Source organism: Sminthopsis crassicaudata, chromosome 2 (assembly GCF_048593235.1).
Source record: "Sminthopsis crassicaudata isolate SCR6 chromosome 2, ASM4859323v1, whole genome shotgun sequence".
NCBI classification, from domain to species: domain Eukaryota; kingdom Metazoa; phylum Chordata; class Mammalia; order Dasyuromorphia; family Dasyuridae; genus Sminthopsis; species Sminthopsis crassicaudata.
In genome coordinates, this window is record NC_133618.1 from 120945179 (window position 1) to 120971875 (window position 26697).

The window sequence follows — 26697 nt, forward strand, 5'->3', positions numbered from 1 at the left end:
GGGGAGGGGGTTGGGGGAGGAAGGGAAAAAATCTGAACAGAAGTAAGTGCAAGGGATAATGTTGTAAAAAATTACCTATGCATATATACTGTCAAAAAAAAGTTATAACTATAAAATAAAATAAAATAAAAAATCCTAGGAAAGGATTTCCCAGCAGATGTACCAAAAAAAAAAAAAAAAAAAAAAAAAAAAAAAAAAAAAAAAAAAAGGAAGACACAGCATGAAGCCTCAATCACTGAAACACTTAAACCTTTCAGTTAGACTTTGTTTTTGAGGTTGTAAGCATTCTGGTCCATCAGTACATATATCTTAGAAAGATTCTGTCAAAAGATAGAATGAATATAGCAAGTTTGATTACCATTGAGCTAAATGAAAAAGTCCCTACTATGTGCCAACTGAAATGTTAAGCACTATTGTTAGAAAGACAAAGACAATTCTTGCTCTCTAGGAACTTGTTCTAATTGGAAGAGATAACATTTTCTAACTGTATCACCTTGTGCAAGTCATGCATTTAGAGCTGGAAGAGATTCTCCAATTAATATAAACCTTCTTTAAGGCCCATAGAGAGAAGTAATCTCAATTTAATTCAATAAAATTTATTAAACATCTAATATTTGTATTCTTTGCTAGATACCAAGAATATAAAAACAAAAAATAGATCCTGCCTTCAAAAAATGCACATTCTACTCGGGGGATACAGTTTGTGTCTGTGTGTGTATACATACGTTCATACTAAACCTATAAACATATATGTATAAAAATTATGTATTTTAGGGGCAGCTAGGTGGTGCAGTGGATAGAGCACCAGCCTTGAATTCAGGAGGACCCGAGTTCAAATGTGGTCTCAGACACTTAATACGTCCCTGGGCAAGTCATTTAACCCCAGCCTAAAAAAAAAAAAAAAAATTATGTATTTTATATATGAGAACAATTAAGAAAAAAGTCCTTGCCCTCAAGGGATTCACATTCTGGGGGGGGGGGAGGATACAATATACATATCTGTATATCTGTGTATATATATCCATATATATCCATAATATAAAAATCATGTGTATATTGTACATGTATATACACACACATACACACTCATAAATATGGATTGTCTTTGTTCGAATGCCAAAAATACATTTGCCTAAAAGACTCTTTTACAGAGAACTCACACAAGACTATTGCTCACATGGAGTTCAGAAGAAGCCTTAAAAAGACGCTCAAAGTCTTTCTGAAGAACTTTGGAATTGATTGCATGATATGGGAGATACTGGCACAGGACCACTCAGCATGGAGTGTCCATCTCAAAGGTGCTTGCTCTAGACCAAAGGAGATTTGCAGTGGTTCAAAAGGAATGCTGGATGTGCAAAGTTAGAGACATCCCCATTCCAAATGTTCACGTGGACTATTTGTACCTTTCTATGGTAGATTGAGCATTCCGAGTTTGCATTAGTCTCATCAGCCACACTGTAACTTGATTCTAACATAGTGATGTCATTTTGGTCCTCTTCAAGAAGGAGGGACAATGACCACACATTTGTGTGTATGCATGTGTATATGTATATATGCACGTATGTGCAAGGATAGATGTCTCTCTGTATATGTACAGTCAGAAAGATCCATTTTCCTGATTTCAAATCTAGCTGTGTGACCCTGGGCACATCACAAAGTTGTGAACCCCTGGGCAAAGTTGTGAACCTCAAAGGATTAGAAAAAAGTTAATATTTATAAGTATTATCTAAGTTTAATTGAATCAATTTACAAGTATTTAAGTGCCTATGTGCTAGATGTCAGAGGTACAAGTACAAAGAATAAAACTGTCATGAAGGGCAAAATATTTCCTCCGCTCTGGGTATTTCTTGCCTGAACCGAGGAGTTGGAAGGCAGGAACTATATTTGGGAAGGGGAGAGGGGAAGGGAAGGGAAGGACGGGACGGGACTACTTTCTTCTCCTTCTTTGATCTGGTCTTTCTCTTCCTAAAAACTTTAATTTTTTCTTGGACCCCATCTTTTTCCCTCTGCTTCTAACAGAACTAGCGGATAGGGGAAACAGAAGGCATTGAAAGGGCACTGAACCTGGACAAGCAAAGATCTGAGTTCAAATTCATATTTATATATACATATTAACATATATCTCAACTTTCTGTTGTTGATGGATAGGAATATAAAGATAAAACTGTGTGTGTGTGTGCGTGTGTATGTGTGTGTGTGCGCACGCGTGCGTGTCTCCCTCCCAACATTTAAGCGCTTTAGGCCACATTTTTCTCAGAGGGCCTTGGATTGCCCGGCCTCTATAGTTCCTTTCAGTTTTAAATTTACCCTTCTCCCCACCCAGCACAACCTTTTTTGTCCAGTGTTCAAATCTTTCTCCCCTCTCTAGGCCTCAGTTTCCCCAGTCACAAAATTGAGGGTGGGGGGGTGGCTACTGAATGAGCTTAAAGATCTCTTCCAGCTCGATCCCCTCAAATCCCCTCTCTCCGCAAGCAGGGAAAGGCGGGGCAGGAAGGAGGAGCACCACACTAGGCTTGGGGCCGACCCCTTTTACCAGGATCCCCTCCTGGTAGGCCGGGCTGAGGCGGGCAGAGCACACCCATTACTCTAGCAGCCCCAGACTTGCCGTTTTGGGCGGCTCCGGATGGGAGGAGTCACAGGGGCGGGGGCTGGAGTCCAGCGTGACTGCCGCGGGCTCTGAGGAAGGCGGAAGGAACCCCAGAGGGACGAAGTTGATTTTGGCGGAGCGGCAGCCAAAGGGAGGTGGGCAACGTGCAAGTGGAGCCTCGGACCCAAAGCAGCCATGGAGGCCGGGCTGCTTTTGCAATTCTGCAACTGGAGCACGCTAGTGGTGTGCATGGTCATCAAGTTCCCGCAGATCTTCGCTCTGCTTTCGGCTAAGAGCTCGCGGGGTGTCAGTCTGAAAAGTTTGCTTCTGGAGCTAACTGGGTAAGGATGGGGACGAGACGGGAACCAGGGTCGGGCCAGGGGCCAGGGGAGAAAACCCTTTCACAATAAACAAACGCCTGCTTTGTCCCTCCTAGGAGCATTGAATGGTAGATTTGGGCCCTGTTTAAGAAAAAAATAAAAATAAACTATTAGAACTGCCCGAGAGGGGAATGCTGTCCTAAGTGAGAGTGAATTTTGGGTCACTGGAGGTATGCACGGGGAGTTTACCTGTATGGTCTTTAAGATCCCTTCACAATTTGAAATTCTAGGCTAATTGTCACGTTTTGTCTCTGAGCCCGGGAGATGAAGGGACGATCTAGGAGGGAGAGAGCGTGAGAATAAGCCCCAGCTTCTGGGAAAGCTTCCCAGGGGCAAGGTCTCTGCTAGAGGCTCGGGGTGTGGCCTGAGCTGGGTGCACGCCTGGCTGCTCACTTAAATGTTCCTTCCTTCCCCTAGTTTGCGAGGTACTACTTGAGAAGCTATGAGTGCACGTGACAATTTACTGGAGTGTAAACCTAGTGATGTTAGCTACAGCTTTGGGAATCTGAAGGACTTCAGTTTAGGCATCTGCCAATTTATAATTTCTGTAGCAATAAATTCTACTCACTTAAGTGCTGTACTCATAGTAGGAGCTTTTAATGACTCTCATCTGCGCGTTTTGTTGTGGTCGATGGATAGGGATACAAATACTAAACCCAAACAGCATTACTCCTGAGGATCTTATCTTCTGTTTGGGGGCTGTCACAGGATTACAAAAGTCTTGGGAAACTGGTTACCATCTGTAGGCTTCAGTTTCCTCATTTGTAAAATGAGATTTTTTGTTTTGGTCAGGTTCTTGGAGTCTGTAAATTTGTTTTTGTTTCTTTCAACATTTTCAATGTATTTGATTTGTAATCTTATATATTTTATTTCATGTATTTCATTATTTATTTATTTGTTTTGCTGAGGCCATTGGGATTAAGTGGTTTGCCCACGGTCACACTGTTAGGTAGCGCCTGAGGCCAAATTTGAATTCTGGTCCTCCTGACTTCAGGGCTGGTGCTATTTCATGGATTTTAAAACATTCAGCCATTCCAGCTGGCTTCAGATTGCAAAAAGGGGCTGTGTTACTAAAAAAGCTTAGTACTTTTGGACTAGGTGGCCAGTGAAGGCTTTTGCTTTTGATCTGTAGTCATACAAATTTGTAAATTACATGGAAAGACAAACTAATTTGTAAATACTAGGAAAGCAGTCTAGCCTTGGAAAAAGAGGAAAATATTTTTTAGACCAAGTTTTGAAGGGAAAGAGTATTCTGGGAGATGTGGGCAACGGTGCCTCTGGGAATTCATGGAGATGAGAGCTAAAACATGCAATTGGGTGAAAGGCTATTAAGACAAATTATTGAGAACTAGGAGTCCTGGAAGAGAAGCGATCAAACAATCAATCAATATTTATTCAGCTCCTCTGTGCTAAATGCTGGGAATACAAAAAAAAAAAAAAAAAAAAAAAAAAGGCAAAGGACAATCCTGCTCTCAGGAAGCTGACACTCTTCATGGAGTAGTCCATGAAATAAGTATGGAAAGTGCAATCAGAGCCACCTCAGAGATATCCTAAATGCTAGACTTAGGAAATTGTATTTTGGAAATTCTTGGGATTTCAGCAGGGAAATAATTTAGCCAAAGTTGAATCCTCAGGGGTTTTTTGTATTTGTTATTGTTGTTTTTTGCAATAGTGTGGCCCTTTATAATCTAATTTTCAATCAATTTGACCATATTTCATGTTCTTTTCACCTACTCTATTTGCAAGCCAAATTAGACTTCTTCCAACTCCACTTCCAATTTCTCACCTTTATGCTTTCTTACAGGCTATCCCTCCTCCTTGGAATATATAACCTACTCAGTTCTGCTTTTCAGAATCATCCACTCAGATGCCACAAGGTCTTTCTTGGAAATCTTCTTTAGTATTCTTTTCCTTTTAAAAATCTCCTAGATCACAATTAGTCTCTTTCTTGTCCCCTTCATTCATCAATCCTCATGGATGCAATGATCATCTTTCTGTTGATGATTTTGAAATCCACTTATTCAGCTTTAAAATAGCCACTGCTTTCAAGTTTTATATCTCCAAATGCCTTATATCTTATAATGAATGCTTGCCTAAAATCATGTCCAAAACTAGAGTCAGTATGCCAAACTTTTCCTTCTTCCTAACTACTTTTAATCCAGCTGATGATATCACTATCCTCTCAGTTGCCAAGGTTCCCAAACTGGGTGTCATACTGGAATCTTCCTTGTCTTTTACTTTTTATGGTCAATCTATTGTCAAAGCTTATTGATTTTACCTTCGTAATATCTCTCAAATATGTCCTATTTTCTCCTCTAACTGTCACTAGCCTGGTAAAAACCTTTTTGCCAGGTAAAAGGTAAACCTTTTACCCTCATCACCTCATACTTCAACTATTCTAATAGCTTTCTGGTGGAAGTCTCTTCTCACTTTTCTCCTAGTTCCTTCCTATCTTTTCAGTTTTCTTAGATCTTCTTAGCCCTCATGTGAGAACTATCTCCAGTCATCCTGATCTATATATCTTGCCACAGCATCCAGATGAGACAGTAAAACAGATGACCTTGCCCAGCTCTCCCTCACTTAAATTCAATTCACTTACTTGTCATGGCTTCACTTCCCCATGTAATGATCCTCCTTGATAAAGGATAAACAATAGCAGCAACCCTTATGTACTGTGATTTTGGTCTCCTTACCTTCAGTCTTGGGACTGTGCCTTTTAACCTCTGTTCCCTTTTGTCTGGAATATCCACAGCTCTGCCTTCTGGCTTACTGGACTTCCTTCTGGATCCAGCTCATAGTTACCTTTTGCTGGAGGCTGTCTCCCCCTTCACTCTCCTAATTGCTAATGTCTTCCCTCTTAAATTACTTCTAGTTTACTTTGCCTTTCTTGAATGTATGTAATTTTATCTCATTGGAATGTGAAGGGCAGAGACTGTTTTTACCTTTGTAGCTTCTCCTAGATTTAGTGGACTGTATATAGTAAATGCTTAATAAATTGGTGTTTATTCCTTGAAGGTCCAAGGCTATTTAATTTTTGTTCACGGTGCCTTGCAAATAGTAGGTGCTTAATAAATATTTGTTGCTTTGAACTGAACTAGAAGTATTAAAGGGGCCTAAGTCTAGAGCCTCTTCTTACTGTGAAGAAATTGGCTCAGAAAGCCACTCCAAGGTCACATGGATAGCCAAAAATCACAGGAGTGATTTGAACCCAGATCTTTTAACTAGAGACCCTCTTTCCAGCATATCAGGAGGTCATGTACCTAAGGGGAAATTGAAATCTAGATACAAAGTGATGTGGTTCTGGTAACTAGATGGGGGTTACAGAGAAAGCCTGAAGCACCTGATAGCATTGTAAAACTCCCAGAGGCAGAATAGGAACAGCACTGATTAGCCCACCCTGGCATCCTGCTTCATGGTGTAAATCTTTTCCCCCCACTTCCTTCCATTCACTTCATGGTATCTTTGTCCTTCTTATATATAGCAAATTCCTTTAGCTTTTAAGGTTAGCCTGCCAGTCAATGGTGCAACCTCTTTTCCTCGCTAACAATAAGTCTATTTTTCTCCCAAATTTATTTCATATTTATCACTCCTGGTGTCTATTTTACATCTTCATTTTGTCTGTAACCTCTTGTTATAAATAAAGGTACTTTTTGGCAAAAAGAATGGCATTGTGGATTCTTCACTTGTTCCTTGAGCCTTGCACCTTGTACCTCACACCTTGTACATTGAGCTAGGAATTGCTGCCTTGTACCTATCAAGAGTAACTTCATAAATCTTTTGAGTAGTGATCTTTTCACCATAAGCTCTTATTGCCTCCCCCAGTCAGTAGGAATATTAATATACAGAGTCTACTACTGCTGGGAAATGTTTAATGGTCTTTGAGACCACCTTTGAGAAGCTAATGGATTGGTCTGGGGAGCAAAATATACAACTATAAAATGCAGCAGAAAATAATGCAACCCAAGAAAAATGTCTAATTAGTTCCCACTTTTTATGGTATTGCTTTCTTCCATGTGCTGTTCTACCAGAGCATTCTGGGTGAGGCAGCGTAGTTGTAGCCAAAGGGGCACTAGACTATGACAGACCTGGGTCTCAGACTGCTGTCTGAGCTGCTTAGCTATTGTGGAGCTTTGGACAAATTATTAATGGTGTCTTTGCTTCATTTTGTTCTACTAGATCTCTGATGACTTGCACAGTATCCCACAGATATATGTGCCTGATATAAGTTAAATTGAATTGACTGAACATTTGTACCTCTCCCTGTGTCATCAGCAAAATGAGGTCAGGAAGACTTTTCTCTTGCCTTTCTCGTCAATGTTAGAAGATTTCAGTAAGATAATGGATCTGAGAATTGTCTGTACACTAAAGTGCTTTACCAATGGAATAAAAAAAATTAATAATAAATAACATAATGTTATTCGATTCTGTGGTCTCATTGATTTAAAAGTGCACTGATGATAGAGATTGCTTTCTCATCCTTCTGTATTATTCCATTATTCCACTAAATTGTTTGTTTACCTGTCTTGAATTTTTTGAATACCTAGTTCCTCTCCCCCCTCCCTGTTTATGATCAGTATCACTAAGGGGGATAGTGAGGGGAGGCTCATTTATTTCCACAAGCCCACTTATTTCCTGTGTGCATTTTCCCCAAATGCCTGGAAGAATAGATTTCTTAACTATAACAGGTCATTCTTAGTGAATGTAGAAGTGGGATAAAAGAGAAAGATTGTAGAAAATAAATTTCTGAGCTGGAACCTTACTAATCACTTAGCTTATAAAATTTTTACCTAAGAAGTATAAAAAAATTTATCCTAATTTTACAGATGAGGAAAATGAAGCTCAGAGAGAGTGACTTGCCCAGTCATACAAGTAGTAAAGTAAGAGCTGAGACCTCTAATTCCAAATCCATGCTTTTGCCACTACATAAGCTCCAAATTTACTCAGCCCTTATTCAAGCCTTTCAGTCTGTCTTCAATTTATCTTTCAACCTTCTTATTGAAAAAGATTGAGTCTTTTTTAGTCATGTCCCACTCTTTATGGCTCCATTTAGGGTTTGGTTGGCAAAGAGACCAATGGGTTGCCATTTCTTTCTCTAGCTCATTTTACGGATAATGGAACTAAGGCAGAGTGAAGTGATTTGCACAGGGTGACACAGCTAGTAAGTATTTTAGGGCAGATTTGAACTAAGGTCTTCCTGACTATCCAGTACTCCACCAAATTGCCTTTCCAGCCTTACTTCCCTTACTATATGAATGCATTTCACTTCTTTTCTGTTTTGTATTTTTGCCTCTGAGCAGGATAGTCTTGGTGGTTCAGTGGAAGAGTGCTTGGTGTGGAGTCAGGAATACCTTCTCAAATCTGTCTTTTGACATATGAGTAAGTCACTTAATCTATTTTCCTCAATCCCCTTGAGAAGGAAATAGCGAAGAACTCCAGTATCTTTCCCAAGAAAACCGCATGGACAGTATGGCCCATGGGGTCATGAAGAGTCAGACACAACTGTATAAAGCAACTCTGAATGAAGTTATTTTGAGATCAGATCTGAATTGCCCTTCAGAAAATAATTTAAAATCATATTTCTTATGCTGCAAAACTGAGAAAGGAAGACTAGGACCTCTTAAAGTTCATAAATATAATACTCTGTGAGATGAGACTTGGTTTGAATAAGCTAAACACCGTCCATTGGACCCAGAACTGAGAAGGCAGCAAGGTGAGAAAGAAAAAGCCTTCAGCATCCAATAGCTTAAGTTTGGGCCATAACCTCAGCATTCTTAATTATGTTGACAAATCATCATTTAACCTCCCTTGACTTCAGTTTCCTTCTCCAAAATGTAATAAAAAGAAATCTTCCCCATCTTCTAAGGTTTTTTTGTGAATGAAAGTACTTTATAAAAGTGAATTGTTGGAAACTAACAATATGGTAATGATGATGACAATAAATAACTTCTTAATCTGAAAGTGCTTGACCTACTCCCTTTCTGTCAAGGAAATGTGAGAGGATGAGTGCCCACCATGATCAGGAAAACATCTTGTTATCCCCCAGGCCTGGCTTCACCCAGAGACCATTTCTACTGTGGTACTTGAGGTTCACTTTAGTTTCAGAAAGAAAGTGGAAAGAGGATAGAGTCTATATTTTGGAAAAGAAGGGAGAGGAGACAAAGAGTACATATTTGGTTTTCTTTTTTCATCCATAGCTTTGTGTGGTCTAGATCATTAGGAGATGACTTCATCACACTGTCATAAATTATAGATCTAGCAGAGGCTCAAAAACCATCTAGTCTGTCTAAACCTGTGTTTTACAGAAAGAATCAAAGCATAGAAAACAAACTCAAAGACATCAGTGTACAGAGCTAAAATTCAAATCCATGCTTCTTTGAACAATATCATGCTTCCTCTTTAAAAATGGAGTTATTAAATATACATAGAATCTAGAAAAGGGATAATTGGGTCTTATAAGACCCCATAAGCTCCCTGAGGGTACAAATTGTCTTTTGCCTTTTTTTGTATCTACATCACTTAGCATAGTATCTGGTGCTTCCTTTCTTCCTTCTTTTTGTCCTTTTTTCTTCCTTTTTTTCCTTCCTTCCTTGTTTCTTTCCTTTTTTCTCCTTCTGCTCTTCTTCCTCTTCCTCCTTTACCTTAATATCTTCATATAAAATGAGCAAACTGGACTAAGTCATCCCTAAAAGCTCATCTAGCTCTAAATCTTATGATCCTGAAAGCTGTTCAACCATTACCTGAACCGTCCACCATAATAAACACTTATTGGAAAGTAAAAATGGGAATGGGCTGAGACCAGGAAGTTTGTACATTTGTTTTTAAGACTGTTTCAAATGGAAAGTACAGGTAACCTGATTCTTTAAATGTTCAACTTGGGCATGTCATTGCATAGAGTACTCAGAAAATTACAGTTCTAAATCCACCCATCTCCTAATCATTGTCCCGGAATTAGAGTGGCTCAATTGAACTGAGGATTTCCTTTTCTTCTCTTTCTTTCAGCTAATTTTGTCTTATTTGTTCAGTTTGGGTCAAAATTAGGGGTGGGGGATGGAATACCATACTCCAAGCGTTGCAAATTTTTCACTTCTACTAAGAACCCAGCAGCCAACTTCTTTGTCCTACTTCCTTTCCTATTCCTGGTATAAGCAGTAGCCATGGAAAAATGGCAAGGAAGAAAGGAATATCATCATTCCCATTATTCATCCTCATCCCAAATCCAGGTTCCTGTCTTATTATTATATTTTTAAGACAATTTGGGTTAAATGACTTGCCTAGGATTGCACAGCTAGTAATTCAGATTTGAACTGAGGTCTTTCTGACTCCAGGGCTAGTACTGTATCCACTATAACACTTAGCTGTCTTTCCCCTTTATTTGACTGTCTACCCTCATCAAAAGTTGGCTCAAATATCACTTCTTTTTTATAACTTTTTCTAGTCATTCCAAGTTGAAGAAGCAGTCTGTACAGTGGAAACAACACTGTATTTGGAGTCACAGGACCTGGATTCAAATTCTTTTTTTCTACTACTGATTTTTCTTGGCTTCAGTTTCCTCATCTATAGACTATGAAACTGTGATCTAGATTTGCTGGGGCAATAGTTTGCCAATTCCTGAACTAGACAGTTGATCATAAACATCCACGAATATCTTTTCAGCCCAAAGAAGTGGACTCTCCCTCCTATAAATTACCTTATTGCTGAGTGTCTTTCACAAAATACACCCTTAAGACTATATGAACGGGGCAGCTAGGTGGTGTAGTGGATAGAGCACCAGCCCTAAAGGCTGAACTCCTCAGTAGAACCCGAGTTCAAATCTGGTCTCAGACACTTAACCTGTCCTAGCTGGGTGACCCTGGTCAAGTCACTTAATCCCAATTGCCTCAGCAAAAAAAAAAAAAAAAAAAAAAAGACTTTGAGCATAAATGATGTTGGAAAGGACTCAAGGACTCATTTCCTCCAAAGTCTTCATTATATAGGTTGGCTGGGTGGCACAGCCAAGAGAGTACTGGGTTTGAAAACAGGAATACTCCTTAATAGCTATGTGACCCTGAGAAAGTCACTTAACCTTATTTGCCTTAGTTTCCTAAATGGGATCACAAAGAGTTGGGCATGACTGAAAAACAACACAAAACTCCAATTTGTTTAGCTATTTCCCATTTGATGGGCATAAACTTTGTTTCCGATTTTTAGCTATCCGGACAAATGTTATCATGAATATTTTGGAATATATGGGGACTTTTTCTTCTACTGATAGCTTCCTTGTGGATAGAATCCTAGTTGTGGAGTTTCTGTTTCAAAGGATATGGGCATTTTATATGTTTAGCAAGATTGTACATGCATACCCTATGTCAAATTGCATCCGTCTGTCATGGAACGAGGAAAAGGTGGGATGGAAGGAAAAAATTTGGACCTCAAAATTGAAAAAACAAAAACAAATATTACAAGTTGTTTTTACATATGATTGGAAAAAATATAATATATATTTTTTAAAACCTAAAGGGTATGGATGCTTTAGTCACTTTGTGTAATTCCAGAATGTTTCCAAAATGCACCATTTCAAAGCTTCAACATACCTTTCTACAATTCCTCCAGCATTTTTGGTTGTCATTTTTGTCATATTTGCCAATTTCAGGGTATAAATTGGAACCTCAAGGATTTTTTAAAATTTGCATTTTCTTTATTATTAGTGATCTGGAGACTTTTCATGTAGTTATGAATACTTTGCAGTTCTTTTAAGAACTGTTTATTCATAGCTACTTGGGAATGGTTTTTTGTCTATGTTTCTATCTTGGATGCTAAATTTTTATTAGAAAAATTCTATATAAAGATTTTTCCCATTTGACCACTTTGCATTTTACCTAAGATACAATAATGTTGAGTATGTAAAAGCTTTTGTTTCAAGTAATCAAAGTTATCTATTTTTATCTTATGTAATTCTCTCTATTTCTTGTTTGGTTAATCCTATGAGATCCATTTATCTTTAAACTCAATCGATCTTCAGATGAGGAAACTAAGCAAGTGATTAGGGTCATAGCATGTTAGTGGCAAAACCAGTAATTAATATCATTGATTAAGAACTAAAAGGGAACTTAGATTTTACCTAATTCTACACCCTCATTTTACAGAAACAGAAATTACCAGTAAATTGATACTTGACTAAGGTCACACAGAGGCAGAGCTGATATTAAAACCCAGGTCCTCTGGCTTAAAATCTAGAATTTTTTCTACTCTACCCCATTGAAGTCTTTTATTTCTTGTTTATTATTTGTACCTATTTTCTCTGTGAAATTGAAAATGAGAGGCATGCACTGCCATATTCACTCGAAGTATTTGTTGGTTTTCATGAATAGCTTTTTTCTATCTCTTTTATTCTTTGTTATTTGGGGGAAAAGGAATATATCTGGAAGTGAAAGTGATACAAACCCCAAAGAATCAATAAAGATAAATAAAATAAAATTGGCAGTCTGTGAATGGTATAAATGGCAACTTTTAAGTCACTTATGAAGGAGGATACCATATTTTCAGCCATTTTGGATAAACCTGGATTAATTAAGTCCAATACCCAAATAAGGAGAGAAGCAGCTTCATTCCTAATCCCTTTTGGGGGGTAATAGAAGCCAAGCAACTGAGATTTTTATGTAACTGGTAAATGAACCCAAAGTGCTTGGTAAGTTAAGGGACATTAAAATCAATTGTAAAAGCTTATGAATTCATAGATTTATTTTCCGATTCATAATATCTCACCTAATGTTTTTTAAGGCTATGTTGTCAAAACCTGGCCCTGGCCCCTAATCTATACTCATTTAACACATTTCTTAAGTACAGCCTCAGTGTTCCCACAAAGAACCCTCAAGGATATAGTTTCTGATCCTTGGAAGAGTATATAATTTAAGACAAATTCTAGCCGGTTTGGAGATAAAAGATACAAAAGTTCCTTAGAGAACAGAATAATAAAGTGATATCAAGTAGATGTTTTTGCTAAGGTTTTGCTTAGATTGTTCCTCTAACAATAATAGTTCATGTTTCTATAGCACTTTAATATTTATAACCCACTTTATCTTCATAAACAGTCTTTTGAAGTATATGCTATTATTACCCTCATTTTATAGTTGAGAAAAATGAGGGAGATGGGCAAAATGATCTGCTTAGGGTCACAAAGCTGGTGTCTGATGTAATGGGCCAGAACTCTGGAGAAATGTACTTAAAAACAAGGATTCTTACAACAAGGTATTAAGTCAGTGGAATTGATGAGACAATGGTTATCTAGTTTAACATGGTGATTAATAGTTCTCTAGTTCTGTATGAATGATTTAATCTTATAAGAAATAATGGTTCCCTAGTGATATAATGATTGGCTTATACTCTGTATACTGCATATAAACTGGGACAAACAGCCAGAAAAAGGGCTCAGAGCCAGAGCCAGAGAAGACAGAGGACTGGAGGCTGGAGCACAAGGTCTAGGACTTAGACATTTCATTCCAACTCCTACTACCGTGGGGGGTCTAGAACAGACTCAGAGAAGACAGAGGACTGGAGACTGGCCTGTGGTTCAGGTTGGCCTGAAGGGCCTCCAGAAAGCTAGCCGAACCCCAGGCAAGAAGACAAGACTGAAGGAGATAATAAAGAATTTAGATTTTATCTCTGGCTATTCTCATAATGATTACTCAGCTGAAACAAAGGCTGGTCCAAAGACCTCCAGAAAACCAACCAGAACATTACAGTCTGAGGCAGCATTTGAATTCAGGTCTTTTTTTTTTTTCAAATTCTCTATTCACTGTGCTCCTTCACCCCTGAAGAGGGTCCTGTGTCAAGGTAGCTGGCAGGTTTCCTTCGTGATTAAGGCTGAGACCTGTTCTATACAGCTTTGTTAGGGAAAACCCTTAATTATATGGAGGCGATAGAGCTGGGTGTTCTGTGAATAGTGGCAAGATTTTATGAATTCTCAGGGAGTGAGAGGAATTCCATCAGAAATTCTGAATTGGGTAGTACATGGGAAACTTTTGGAGGAGAATGTAGAATTTGGAGTTAGGAATATCTAGATTCAAATTCTCACTAAGTGACCAAGAGAGAGTCATATGACCTCTGATAATACTCTGATAATACCTTCAAATGGGGTTTAAGGCAGCCAGACATGGTGTACAAGGCTCTGAGCTTGCAATCAGGAAGAGATGGGTTCATAATGACCTGTCTGACACTTAGTAGCCTTGACATTAAATCATTCCATTTTTTTATGCACCTCTTTTTTGTCATCTATAAAATGGAAATAATAATATTTATGCATTGACTTCACAGGAAGGCTTAAGTGAGATGATGTCTCTACAGCAGACATTTAAAACTTTAAACCATTATGTAAATGCAAGTTATGCTAATATTAACAATAATAAATAAAGATGAACAGGAAGTCTGTAGACTTGGGCTTTCTTAAATCTATTTCCAAGTTTACACTAACTTTTTCTCATTGTAAAGTGAGCTTTATTCTTTCCAATTTTTAAGATTTGTCATTCTATGAAATCCCAAGAATAAAAAGCATACTAAAATTCCTATTTATGCAAATGAAATTGTATTTTAGGGGGGGGGAAAGTCCATGAATGGCTTTTGTGGCTTACAGTCACAGAATGTTCTAACTGGAAGTCAAGTAAAAGGAAGGGATCCAGTAAAAGGATGAGCATGATGAAGGCTAGAGGAGTGCAGCCAGCTGGGAGAAGGTAAGAGGGCTTGGATCCCTATTAATAGAGGATCTGGAAGGAGCTCTCCTTATAGTAGCCTAGTGGGGCAGGGAGTACAGTACAAGTATTACTGTGCCCATTATACAGAGGAACCAGAAAGAGAGTTAAGGAGGAAGGTAAAGTGATTTTCCTGGGGTACAAACAGCACGCCAGTATAGGGTGAATTGAATCTAGTTCTTCTATTTGTTGAACTAGTTGCTTTTTCTAACACAATGCTCAAAAATGGAAGAAAACAAACTTCAATACATGTGAGAAAGAAACTGTTCATAAATAAAAATACAGATTTGATCTTACCTTCTCTCTTCCCCTTGGATTTAGTTTCTAAGTTTTTATGCCTGTAAAGTATCTGCCATTGTGAATTATATTTTCTTGAATAGTGGTTTTGCTGAAGCCTGTTTTCCCAGTTTGAATGACCAGATTGGACTAAGGAGTGGGCCCTTGCCTTAGATTTGGCGTGGTAAAGTCACTTAATTCCTCTCTACTCAGGTTTCAGAGTTTCTGTACTCTCAGCTTCTCCCTTGGACATTGGTATGAATGGTGCAAAGAAGCATTCTTGGTGCCACTAAGGGAAGGGCAGTGAATCAGCAACTGAAGTGAGCACAGGCTTAGGGGTCTCTTCCCCTACTCCTTACCCCTCACCTCTCACTGCCAAGGACAAGACATCTTAAAAGATACCTGAGAAACAGGCTGCAGGCATAACAATGACAAATATGATGACATTTATGGGGTAAATGAGTGAAAAGTTGAAAATTATACTGTTTTGAATTTGGGTGACAAGGAAGGTGATGGTGCCCTGGACAACAGGAAGAGGGAAGATTGGAGGAAAGATACTAGATACTGAGTTTTCCTTTGGACTTTTGAGCTTGGGATACTTACAGGATATCCCATTAGAGATGTCCAAAAAGATGGTAGTGATGATGGACTAGAACTCAGGAGAGAGCTTAAGGTTGAATATATAAAGCTGATAATCATTTGCATGGAGATGATATTTGATACTATGTGAACTGATGAGATCACATAGAAGGAAAAAAAAGAAGAAGCACCAGTAAAGAGTTGGGATGGAAGGCACTCATAGTTAAATATCTATATATAACAAGGATGAAAATCCAGAAAAAGACACTGAGAAGTGGCCAAACACGTAGGAAGAGAATGGAGAAATCAATGTCACTAAAATCTAGAGGGAAAAGATCATTCAAGAAGTCATCAGCAGAGAGATCAAGAAAGAAGACTGAGGAAAGGCTATTAGCTAGAATATTGCTTTTATATTATTATTGCTAAAAAGAGGACCTGGGCTTGAGTCTCAATTCTAGTAGTGATCCAGAAAGGGGGTTGGAAAACTTCTAAATCCAACATTTCATTTTACAAAGAGTAGAAGCTTCATGAAACAATAGGAAATAGTGTTAAACTTGGAGTCAACTGGATTTGGTTCAAAACCTGTATCTGCAACAGGTTTAATCATGGACAAGTCTTTTCTGGACCTCAGTTTCCCCATTGAAAAAATAAGGAGATTAGGCTAATGACTGCTAATGTCCCTTCTAGTTCTAAATTTATGATCTTAGTAAACTGAGATTCAAAGAGACAAGTGATTTATTTAGCCATGGTCACAGTAACTGTTGCTATGTGAATCCATATTTCCTAAGTCAAGAGCTCTTTCCGCTGTCCTTTTCCTTTTTTTTTTTAACATAAGTAAACTGAGGCACAAAAGTACAATTGAATTTTACAGGTTTATGGAGTCAAGAAGCAGTATGGAAAGAGCCCTGGATTTGGGGTTAGGAGACCTGCTTTGTTCCCAGCTTTGTTACTGTTTACAGGTTTAGAGCTTAACCTTTTGGGACCTCAGTTTCTTCATTTGAAAAGGAAGGAGCCAGACATGTCTGTCATTTCCTGGCTCCAGAAACTTTAGTAGCTTCCCATTTTCTCTCAGATAAAACACAAATTCCTGTTTTACACTAAAAGTCCTTCAATTGTCTCTCCTTTCCAGACTCATCTTACATTATTTCCCTCATATGTACCAAGACACTAACTGTGTGACTTTATACACCCAAATCCCCTTTTCTGGATACCATTTTCCTTTATGTGTTATCTCCATCTATGTAAAAATATAAGCTGTTTCCCTTTTATATTTGTTTTGTTAATACTTAGCAAAATGCCTAATACATAGAAAGAACTTAATATTTGCTTTTTTCATTTATGCATGCATTCATTCATGCCTCATTCTTTGCCTGTCTTTAAGTGCCCTCCCTCCTGAGATGTTTCTTGGAACCCTCATTTTCTTTAAGACAGTCCAGGGACTACATCTTATAGAGACCATTCAGGTTCCCTTAATTGTTAATGGTTTCCTGCCTCCTCCAATTATACAAACTGATGCTGAACCAAACAAATAGAACCGGGAATATAGTGTACAAAGTAAGAGCAAGATTGGGTGATGATCAACTATAAAAGACTTGGTTCTTTCTCAGTGGTTCAGTGACCCAAGGCAATTCCAATAAACTTTGAATAGAAAACTCCATCTGCATCCACAGAAAGAACTATGGAGAAAGAATGTAAATCAACAAATACTACTTTCACTTTTTTTCTTTTTCTTCTGTTTTTTTTTTTTTCTTCCTTTTGTGGCTTTTCTCTTTTGTTCTGATTTTTCTCTCCCAACATGATTCATAAAGAAATATTTTTAACAAATTAATGTACACGTATAACTAGGGGAAAAAAAAAAGAAAACAATAAAAAAAAATTAGGAAAAAAAAAAAAAGAATACTAGCTGAAGTGAATAGGGATGGATCAGATGGTCTTTAAAGTCTCTCCTGGCTCTAAATCTACCTTTAAGCTTGGAACTTTCAACCTGCTCTACTTATCTCACTTGCTGATAGAATGAAGTTAAAGATACAAAGTATCTAAAGCATTTGGAAATCTTATTAAAGAGTCACAACCACAAATAAGTCAAAGATTAGAACAGTCTAGAAGATCTTTGCTACCTCTATCCCTACTGCTTTAGTATTTTGATAAAGTTTCAAGTATTGTCTTTTAAGAAAAAAATTGGTAGAAATTGTACCATATGATTGTACCTGTAGAAAGGCTTTTTCATTTATTTTAGGTTTATAGACCTAGATTTATATGTTTACACATATTTAATGAGCTAATCCAACTATTCTGATATATGTGTGTGTGCATATCTATGCATGTATAAGCTTTAATAGTTTTAAAGTATAATAAGATTTTTTTGTACACCTTGTATGTATGATGAAATCTTTACACACAGAGACTTTATTAAGACTGTTGGGAACATAGAATTTTACAGTATTACATCTTGAAGGGATCTTAAGATATTTATCTGGTTTAGCCTCTTCATTTGTACAGATGGAGGAAAATTGTAAAGGACTGAAACTCTTGAGTCAATGCACTGAGGTTGAACAATCGAGCACTTGAGGCTAATTACCCATTGGACAATACTCTATAAGAATATGCTTGGAAAATGGCCCTTCCCACTATTCTGTGCTGGCCCAATTGTTTGGTATATACAGAGAATTGTGGGAGGACTAGGGGGTGCAATGAGACTAGCCAGGGTCACTTCTGCAAGAGAGAGGAGGAGATGAGGTCGCAGAGATCCTACTTGTCCACTCTCTTTGCTTCTATCTCTAAAGACCAAGAATAAAGACTTTTGCTTATCCTGACTCCGGCTGATTCTAAGGTATCCAGGGTGCTAACGTGGTCATCACAGAAAATGAAATGGATTTGCCTAAAAACCAAATAGCTGGACTCAGATATAGAACTGGAAGGCACCTTATGAGCTATCAACAGAAAGAACTGAGTTCCATTCTTGTCTCAGGTACTAAACTATACCCAGGACAAATCATTTAATCTCTCTCAGCCATTTCTTTTCTTTTCCTTTTTTTAATTTCTCTCTTTCTTCCGTTCTTTCTTTCTGCTGAGGCAATTGGGGTTAAGTGACTTGGCCAGGGTCACACAGCTAGGAAATGTTAAGTGTCTGGGACCAGATTTGAACTTGGGTCCTTCTGACTTTAGGGCTGGTGCTCAATCCACCCCACTACCTCGCTGCCCTCAGCCATTTCTTTACCTGTAAAATTGGAATAATAGCAACTACCACATAAAGTTCTTATTAAATATATGTTCATATTGACAAGGGGAGCTCCGAAACACTCTCACTCTCTTGGACTTTGGGAGGGAAACCTTGGGAAACTACCTCAGAGAAGCTCTCCCCTGAGAGACCCACCCCAGAGAATCAAGATAAAGTGGTATCATTCTGTTACCTGGGTGGGACTAGTTGAGTCCAGGACCACTCCTACTTAGCCAGAGCTGGAGATGAGATTTCTATCCAATTTTATTGAGTTGGAGATTAGTTCAGTTATACCCATTCAATTTGAAGATTCTCTATTCTGATTCTGTTCCCCAGCCCCCACCAAGAGCTACCCATATAATAAGCTTCCTTCAGCTCAATTCCTTGCAGAAGACCTAAAAGCAGGAATCATGTCAAGGAACCTCTCTCTCCTTGGCAAAGCTCTGACCTCTGCCTGCTGAAAAGATAATCTCTTTTCAGCATTACTCCCTCTATCTGTCACCTATTTTCTTAACAGGATCCCATTCACTTCTCTATAGGGACCTCGCCACTAAGGAAGTCACACTAATAAACTTCTTTTGCCAGTTTAATTTTTCTGGTTTATAAATTCATTTATGAAGGACCTGTGCGGACCAGAAGGGGGTTCCCACAGCTCCCTGCTCTGCGCTGAACTTCATCAAGATTTAGCAAATCTTAAAGCACTTTGGAAATGAAATAGTAGTTATGGTATTGTGGTAGTAGTAGCAGCAACAGTGGAGGAAACTAAGAACATCAAAAGACCAGCTCATCATCACATGTGTAACAGTTGCTAGAGGTAAGACTTGATGACAAGTTCTCTGATTCTAAAGCCATCATTCTGTTTCCCTCAGAATGTAACTCCTTGAAGACAGCCGCTTCTTTGTATCCCCAGTATGTAACAGCACATGGCATGTAGTAAACACTTAACAATAATAATAATGTTAAATTGTTACTATTTGTAGTTAGATTTTTAAAAAAATGGTCTGAATTCAAATTTGCTCTCAGAAACTTTCTAGGTGTATAATCCTGCATAAGTCATTTAACTTCTTTCTGTCTCAGTGTCCTCAACTGCACAATGAGAATAATCCCTCTCAGATTTGTTATGAACATTAATTGAAATAATATTTTTAAAGTGTCGACCACAGTGCCTAGCAAATAGTAAGTGCTATATAAATGCATATTATATTCAATGCATTAATTTTATAATGATCATCTGAAATTTTTCAAACTATAAAAAGGCAACAAGGAAACATGAACTTATGAAAAAAATCAAATCTTAAGACAATGTTATTATTTGCAAAAGTTATTTCTTTGTTCCTTGAAAAAGTTCTATGAGGTATTTTTAATAGTATTTTATTTCCCCCCCCCTTCAATTACATGTTAAAAACATTTTTAAAATTTTTTTTAAGTTTTGAATTTAAAATCTTATGCTTCCTAAAGAATGAGATCATAAATAGATTAGAGAAACAGAGGTCTACCTCTCAGACTTGTGGAGGAGGAAGGAATTTATGACCAGAGGAGAACTAGAGATCATTATTGATCACAAAATAGAAGATTTTGATTACATCAAACTAAAAAGTTTCTGTACAAACAATACTAATGCAAACAAGATTAGAAGGGAAGTAACAAATTGGGAAAATATTTTTACAGTTAAAGGTTCTGATAAAGGTCTCATTTCCAAAATATGTGGAGAACTGACCCTAATTTATAAGAAATCAAACCATTCTCCAATTGATAAATGGTCAAAGGATATGAACAGACAATTCTCAGATGATGAAATTGAAACTATATCCACTCATGTGAAAGAGTGTTCCAAATCACTACTGATCAGAGAAATGCAAATTAAGACAACTCTGAGATACCACTACACACCTGCCAGATTGGCTAAGATGACAGGAACAAATAACGATGAATGTTGGAGGGGATGTGGGAAAACTGGGACACTAATACATTGTTGGTGGAGTTGTGAAAGAATCCGGCTATTCTGGAGAGCAATTTGGAACTATGCCCAAAAGGTTATCAAACTGTGCATACCCTTTGATCCAGCAGTGCTGCTACTGGGCTTATATCCCAAAGAAATACTAAAGAGCGGAAAGAGACATATATGTGCCAAAATGTTTGTGGCAGCCCTCTTTGTAGTAGCTAGAAACTGGAAGATGAATGGATGTCCATCAATTGGAGAATGGTTGGGTAAATTATGGTATATGAAGGTTATGGAATATTATTGCTCTGTAAGAAATGACCAGCAGGAGGAATACAGAGAGGCTTGGAGAGACTTACATGAACTGATGCTGAGTGAAATGAGCAGAACCAGAAGATCACTGTACACTGCAACAACAACACTGTATGAAGATGTATTCTGATGGAAGTGGATATCTTCAACATAGAGAAGATCCAACTCACTTCCAGTTGATCAATGATGGACAGAGGTAGCTACACCCAGAGAAGAAACACTGGGAATTGAATGTAAACTGTTAGCACTACTGTCTATCTACCCAGGTTACTTATACCTTCGGAATCCAATACTTAATGTGCAACAAGAAAATTGGATTTACACACATATATTGTATCTAGGTTATACTGTAACACATGTAAAATGTATGGGATTGCCTGTCATCTAGGTGAGGGAGTAGAGGGAGAGAGGGGAAAATTTGGAAAAATGAATACAAGGGATAATGTTATAAAAAAAATTACTCATGCATATATACTGTCAAAAAAATTTATAATTATAAAAATTAAAAAAACATTAAAGAGAAAAAAAATAAAATCTTATGCTTCCTTTGCAGTTGCTATTATTAACTCCATTTTACAGGTGAAACTGAGAAAGTTTCTCAGGGTGACAGAGCCAAAAGTATTTGAGGCAGGATTTGAATTCTTATCTATCTGATTTAAATGTTAACATTTTAGTGCCTATTAATGATTTATTTCTATTTCTGAACTTTTCCCAGTATATCCCAGGACATCCCATCCAAAACCTGTTTAGTCCCTTTCCTGGTTTCCTTGCATGTTGCTAGTGTGGGTGAAAATAACTGAGGGAGTTAGGAGATGAGATCTATGTCTAGGAGGAAATTTCCTCCCTAAACAGCAGCAGCTTGTGTTGGGCTGCCAGGCCTCAGTTGAGCCCTGTTCTCAGCCTAGTAAGAAACAAAATACCAGGAAAACACAATTTAAGAAGATTTACTTGTTTTCTTTTTCTAAGTTCATCTTTCCTCATTGCCTTTTTTATTGTTTGGAAAATTGCAGGTGGTTATTATAAGAGTAATTGTTGGAATACACGGGAGAGCTATTGGAATACACAGGAGCCACCTGACAGTGACTGCTGGAGATCCAACCCAGAATGGATCTCTTCTTATGAGAGGATGATACAAGGAGACTTGAGAGGCCGTTGCATTGTCTGACCTCTCGCCTCTTCTCTCTGCCTCTAATTTATCTCATTTCTAGTCCACAACACCTGTGTCAGCAAAAACTGCCTTGCAACTCCTCCAGATGTTATGATCCACAGCTGTGGAGGATCTCAGAGAATTGACCTGTTCTTTAACAAGTAATGAGTTGAATGCTCTGAATTACTTAGGGACCAACATCAGGGAAATTTTTCAGTTTGATTTTCTTAAGAGCCAGTAATTTGCTGAAATTGAGGAGGTGGTACGTGAAGTCCTATGGAAACAGCCCTGGATCTGGAAGTGGAAGTCATGCGTTCAAATTCTGATTCTGCCACTTAGTAGATAATAAGTCACTTTGGGAAATTAAATATGTAAGCCTGTTTCCTCATTTGTAAAATAAGGTTAGATTATGTCAGAGGTCCCCTCCAATTCTTAATCTAGGATCCTATGCAGAGCTCTAATTTGTAACCTATGGACAGCTAGATACTACCATAGCACATACAGTGCCAGGCCAGGAGTCAGCAAGACTAATCTTCCTGAGTCCAATCTTAGATACTTCTTAGCTCTGTGATCCTGGGCAAGTCACTTCACTCTGTTTGCCTCAGTTTCCTCATCTGTAAAGTGTGCTGGAGAAGGAAATAGCAAAGCATTTCAGTATCTTTGTCAATAAACCCCCAATGGGATCACAGTTGTGTACGACTGAAATGACTGAACAACAAAGACTTGTAACCAGAAATGAGCAATCAGTTGGAATATGAGAGGCAGCATGGTTTAGAGCAACAATTTGTTTTAGTCTCAGGATTCCTTTATATGCTTAAAAATTAATGAGCAAAAGTCCTATCTCAAAAACCTTAGGGCATCCTTGACTACAATGAGAGATAGAATGGCCTGCACTTGGAGAAGATAAGCCCCTATAAGACTTTTTTTTTTCTTTTTTCTGTGTTTCTAGAGCATAGCACAGAATCCAGCATCTTGTTGTTGGTCAGTCATTCTAATTCGTCAGGATTCCACTTAGAATTTTTTTGGCCAAGATACTGGAGTGATTTGCCGTTTTCTTCTCCAGTTCATTTTGTTGTTGTTATTGTTGTTGTTGTTTTTTTGTTGAGGCAATTGAGGTTAAATGACTTGCCCAGGGTCACATAGCTAGGAAGTGTTAAGAGTCTGAGGTCACATTTGAACTCAGATCCTCTTAACTTCAGGGCTGGTGTTCCACCCACTGTAACACCTGGCTGCCTGTTGTTTTTTAATAGCTGTTTATTTTCAAAATATATACAAAGATAGTTTTCAACATTTACTTTTGCAAAATCTTGTGTTCAAAATTTTTTCCCTTCCTTCTCTCTACTTCCTTTCCCTAGACAACAAGTAATCCAATATAGTTAAACAGGTGCAATTCTTCTAAACATATTTCCACATTTATTATGCTGCACAAGAAAAATCTGGTCAAAAGGGGAAAAAAATTTAAAAAAGAAAACAACAGCAAAAAAAGTGAAAATACTATGTTGTGATCTACATTCAATCCTCATGGTCCATTGTCTGAATGCAGATGGCTCTCTCCATCACAAGTCTATTGGAATTGGCCTGAATCACTTCATTGTTAAAAAGAGCCAAGTCTATCACATTTGATCATCACATAATCTTGTTGCTGTGTACAATATTCTCTTGGTTCTACTCATTTCACTTAGCCTCAATTCAAGTAAGTCCAGGTCTTTCTGAAATCATCCTGCTGATCGTTTCTCATAGAATAAGAATAATCCACTCCATTCATATACCATAATTTATTCAGCCATTCTCCAGTTGATGGGTATCCACTCAGTTTCCAGTTCCTTGCCACCACAAAAAGGGCTGATAAACGTTTTTACACATGTTCTCTAGTTCACTTTTGAGGAAACTGAGGCAAATGGGGTTAAGTAATACGACCAGGGTCAGACAGCTAGCATCCCAGGCCAGATCGAGTCTTCCTGATTATAGGTCTTCTTACATTATGCCCACTGTACTACCTAGCTGTCCGAGTATCGCACTCAGAGGTGCTTAATAAATGTAAATAGAATTGAATTGTATATTGGAATTTTGGGGTTCCAGATTGCAGTAGTGTTAATTCAGGCACAAATATGATGAACGAACCCCAGGCATCAGGGAGTCATCTTGTGCTGCCTAAGGAGGGAAGAATGGTCCAGGTTGCAAATTGAACAGATTAAAGCTCCCACACCTATTAGCAATGACTGGACCCATTAGTGGCCACTGCACTTCTAGCCTGGGTGAAATAGAGATGCATCTTTAGCAGGACAAAGGAGAATTGATTTATTCATAGGTTGCTTTCCCCTGGAGTTGTGGGATGGTTGTTTTTATATATACATATACATATATACATATATATTAGCTTAAAACATCACTAAGCTTTTGGACTTCTCTGTATATCCATGTGATAAAAAGAAAAAAAAAAATCCAGGGCCTTGCATACCATAGTTACTTAAAAACTGTTGGATAATTATGTTTCTTCTTAGCTTTCGTCTTCTCAGAGGCCAGTTCTGAGCAGAATCCATTTCTTTTATCCCATCCAGATTCCTTGTGTTCTTACGGTACCAGAGTTATTACAGCTACCCACTACTGACCTACCTGGAGTACCCAATCCTCATTGCACAAGGTAATTATTACCTTTGGACTGGTTTTGGACAAGTGCTCAGATTTCACTGGTGAAATTCCCTGGAGGAAAACTTCCTCTAAAAATTCATAATGGTTCCTGCTCTGTAAACTTTAGTCTTAAAGAATTGCCAGGAGACTGGAATCCTAAATGTGTCTCACAGCTAATCTGTATTAGGAGTGAGACTTGAACCCAGGTCTCCTGACTCCATAAAGACAGTCTGCCTCTCTCATTACGGCCTTTTATTTTAAATATTCCTTTGTCTCTTTTCTCGCCTCTAACTAGATATTTTTATTTTTTAGATATCGTCCTCTTGCTGTGTGTTTTTCATTACGATGGAAGCATGAAGCAGGCCATACCATATATTGCCATGTATCCTTTTAGTGTCTTCAGGAAGCTGAAATGCCAATAGTATTTGTTATTTGTTAATAGTATGTGAATTATTGTCTGGAGTTTGCTTGGTTCTTTTTGATGGCAGGATGAAGATGGGAGTCAGTGTGCAGGATAATATGTATGCATTAACAGAAACAGAAATGTACATGTGCAAAGCCTTAAGTTCACTGATTCCATACAGCAAAAGAGGGTCTTTCTTCTTCCAGCATAGTTGGCAGTATCTTATGTCTTACTTGCCAAATGTTTTCATGAGCTGCTTGTCTTCCTTTGACAGTCTATTTCTGCATAAAGCCTAGTGAAAGATCAGTCATTACTAAAAACAGTGGTTTGCAACTTGATTAATTTAAAATAGGGATTCTTATTTTTTGTATGTCATGGAACCCTTTGGGTAGATTATTGAGATCTATTGATTTCTTTTCAGAATGATGTTTTAAAATACATAAATACATACTTAGGTTTACAAAGGGAGCCAATTATTTTGAAGTACAGTTATCAAAGGGGAAGCTAAGTGGCAAAGTAGATAGAGCATTGGACTTGGAGTCAGAAAGTCAAGAAGACCTGAGTTCAAATCCAGTTTCAGATGCTTACCTAGGTGTGTGACCCTAGGCAAGTTATTCAATACTATTTGCTTCAATTTCCTCATTTGTAAAGTGAGAGAAAGAAATAGCAAATTACTCCAATGTCTGCCAAGAAAACCTCAAATAGGGTCACAAAGAGTTAGACAAGGCCAAAAAACTGATTGCACAAAACACTTATCACAAAGTTTGCATACCCCAGGTTAAGGTCTCTCCCTGGTTCAAACTGTTTCATTAGTGGCATAGGAAAAATATATATATAAAAACTGTTGCTGTTTGTAGGACAGGAAAAGTCCAAAAAATGAGATGGTCTGAGTATCTTTCCCTGGTCAGATTAAGTCAAGAATATATGGGCGATGCACTTTATGAAAAACATTTTAAGCTAGGACATGTTCAGGGGGAAGGCAGCTACACAAGCAGAAGGCCTCAACCCTATACCACATGGAAATTCATTGAAAGAACTGATGTTTTGCCTGGAAAAAAAGATTTAGTTAAGTATTTGAAAGATGAACATGTATAAGAGAGATTAGACATTCTTTTTGGCTCCAGAGGGCAGGAAGTTGTAGAGATAAATAGCCCGAATGTAAGGAAAAACTTTGTAGCAATGACAGCTTCTCCAAAATGGCATGGATTGCCTTAGGGGGGAGTGGTTTTTATTTTGTTTTTTACCTTTGGGGAGGGCTTTCAGAGAAGATTGAAGAACCAATAATGAGTCTCTACTAATGTTAGAATTCTGAGACTACCAAAAGATAGTCTTGTCTTGTAGTGAGAATGAGGCTTCACTGGCATCTTTTTTTTTTTTTTTAATTTATTAACTAGGACTCCATATCTTGCCCAAGCTAAAAGTACAGCTGCCACTCACAAGTTGTAAAACCATTTATTTAATTTATTTGAGTGTATTGTTCATTACCACCATGTGGCCTGCATCAGTATC

At 37.9% G+C, this 26697-nt stretch overlaps 1 protein-coding gene across 1 annotated transcript in view; it reads left to right on the top strand.

Moving 5' to 3' along the window:
- Positions 1-2606: 2606 nt before the first annotated feature.
- The window catches only part of SLC66A3 (solute carrier family 66 member 3), a 38291-nt gene continuing 14200 nt past the window's right edge, over positions 2607-26697 (top strand). The window contains exons 1-3 of the mRNA XM_074287117.1: positions 2607-2928; positions 24716-24798; positions 25098-25167. Of these exons, the coding sequence (XP_074143218.1) occupies positions 2783-2928; positions 24716-24798; positions 25098-25167 (299 nt within the window). The 5' untranslated portion in view covers positions 2607-2782. The remainder of the gene's footprint in view (positions 2929-24715; positions 24799-25097; positions 25168-26697) is intronic.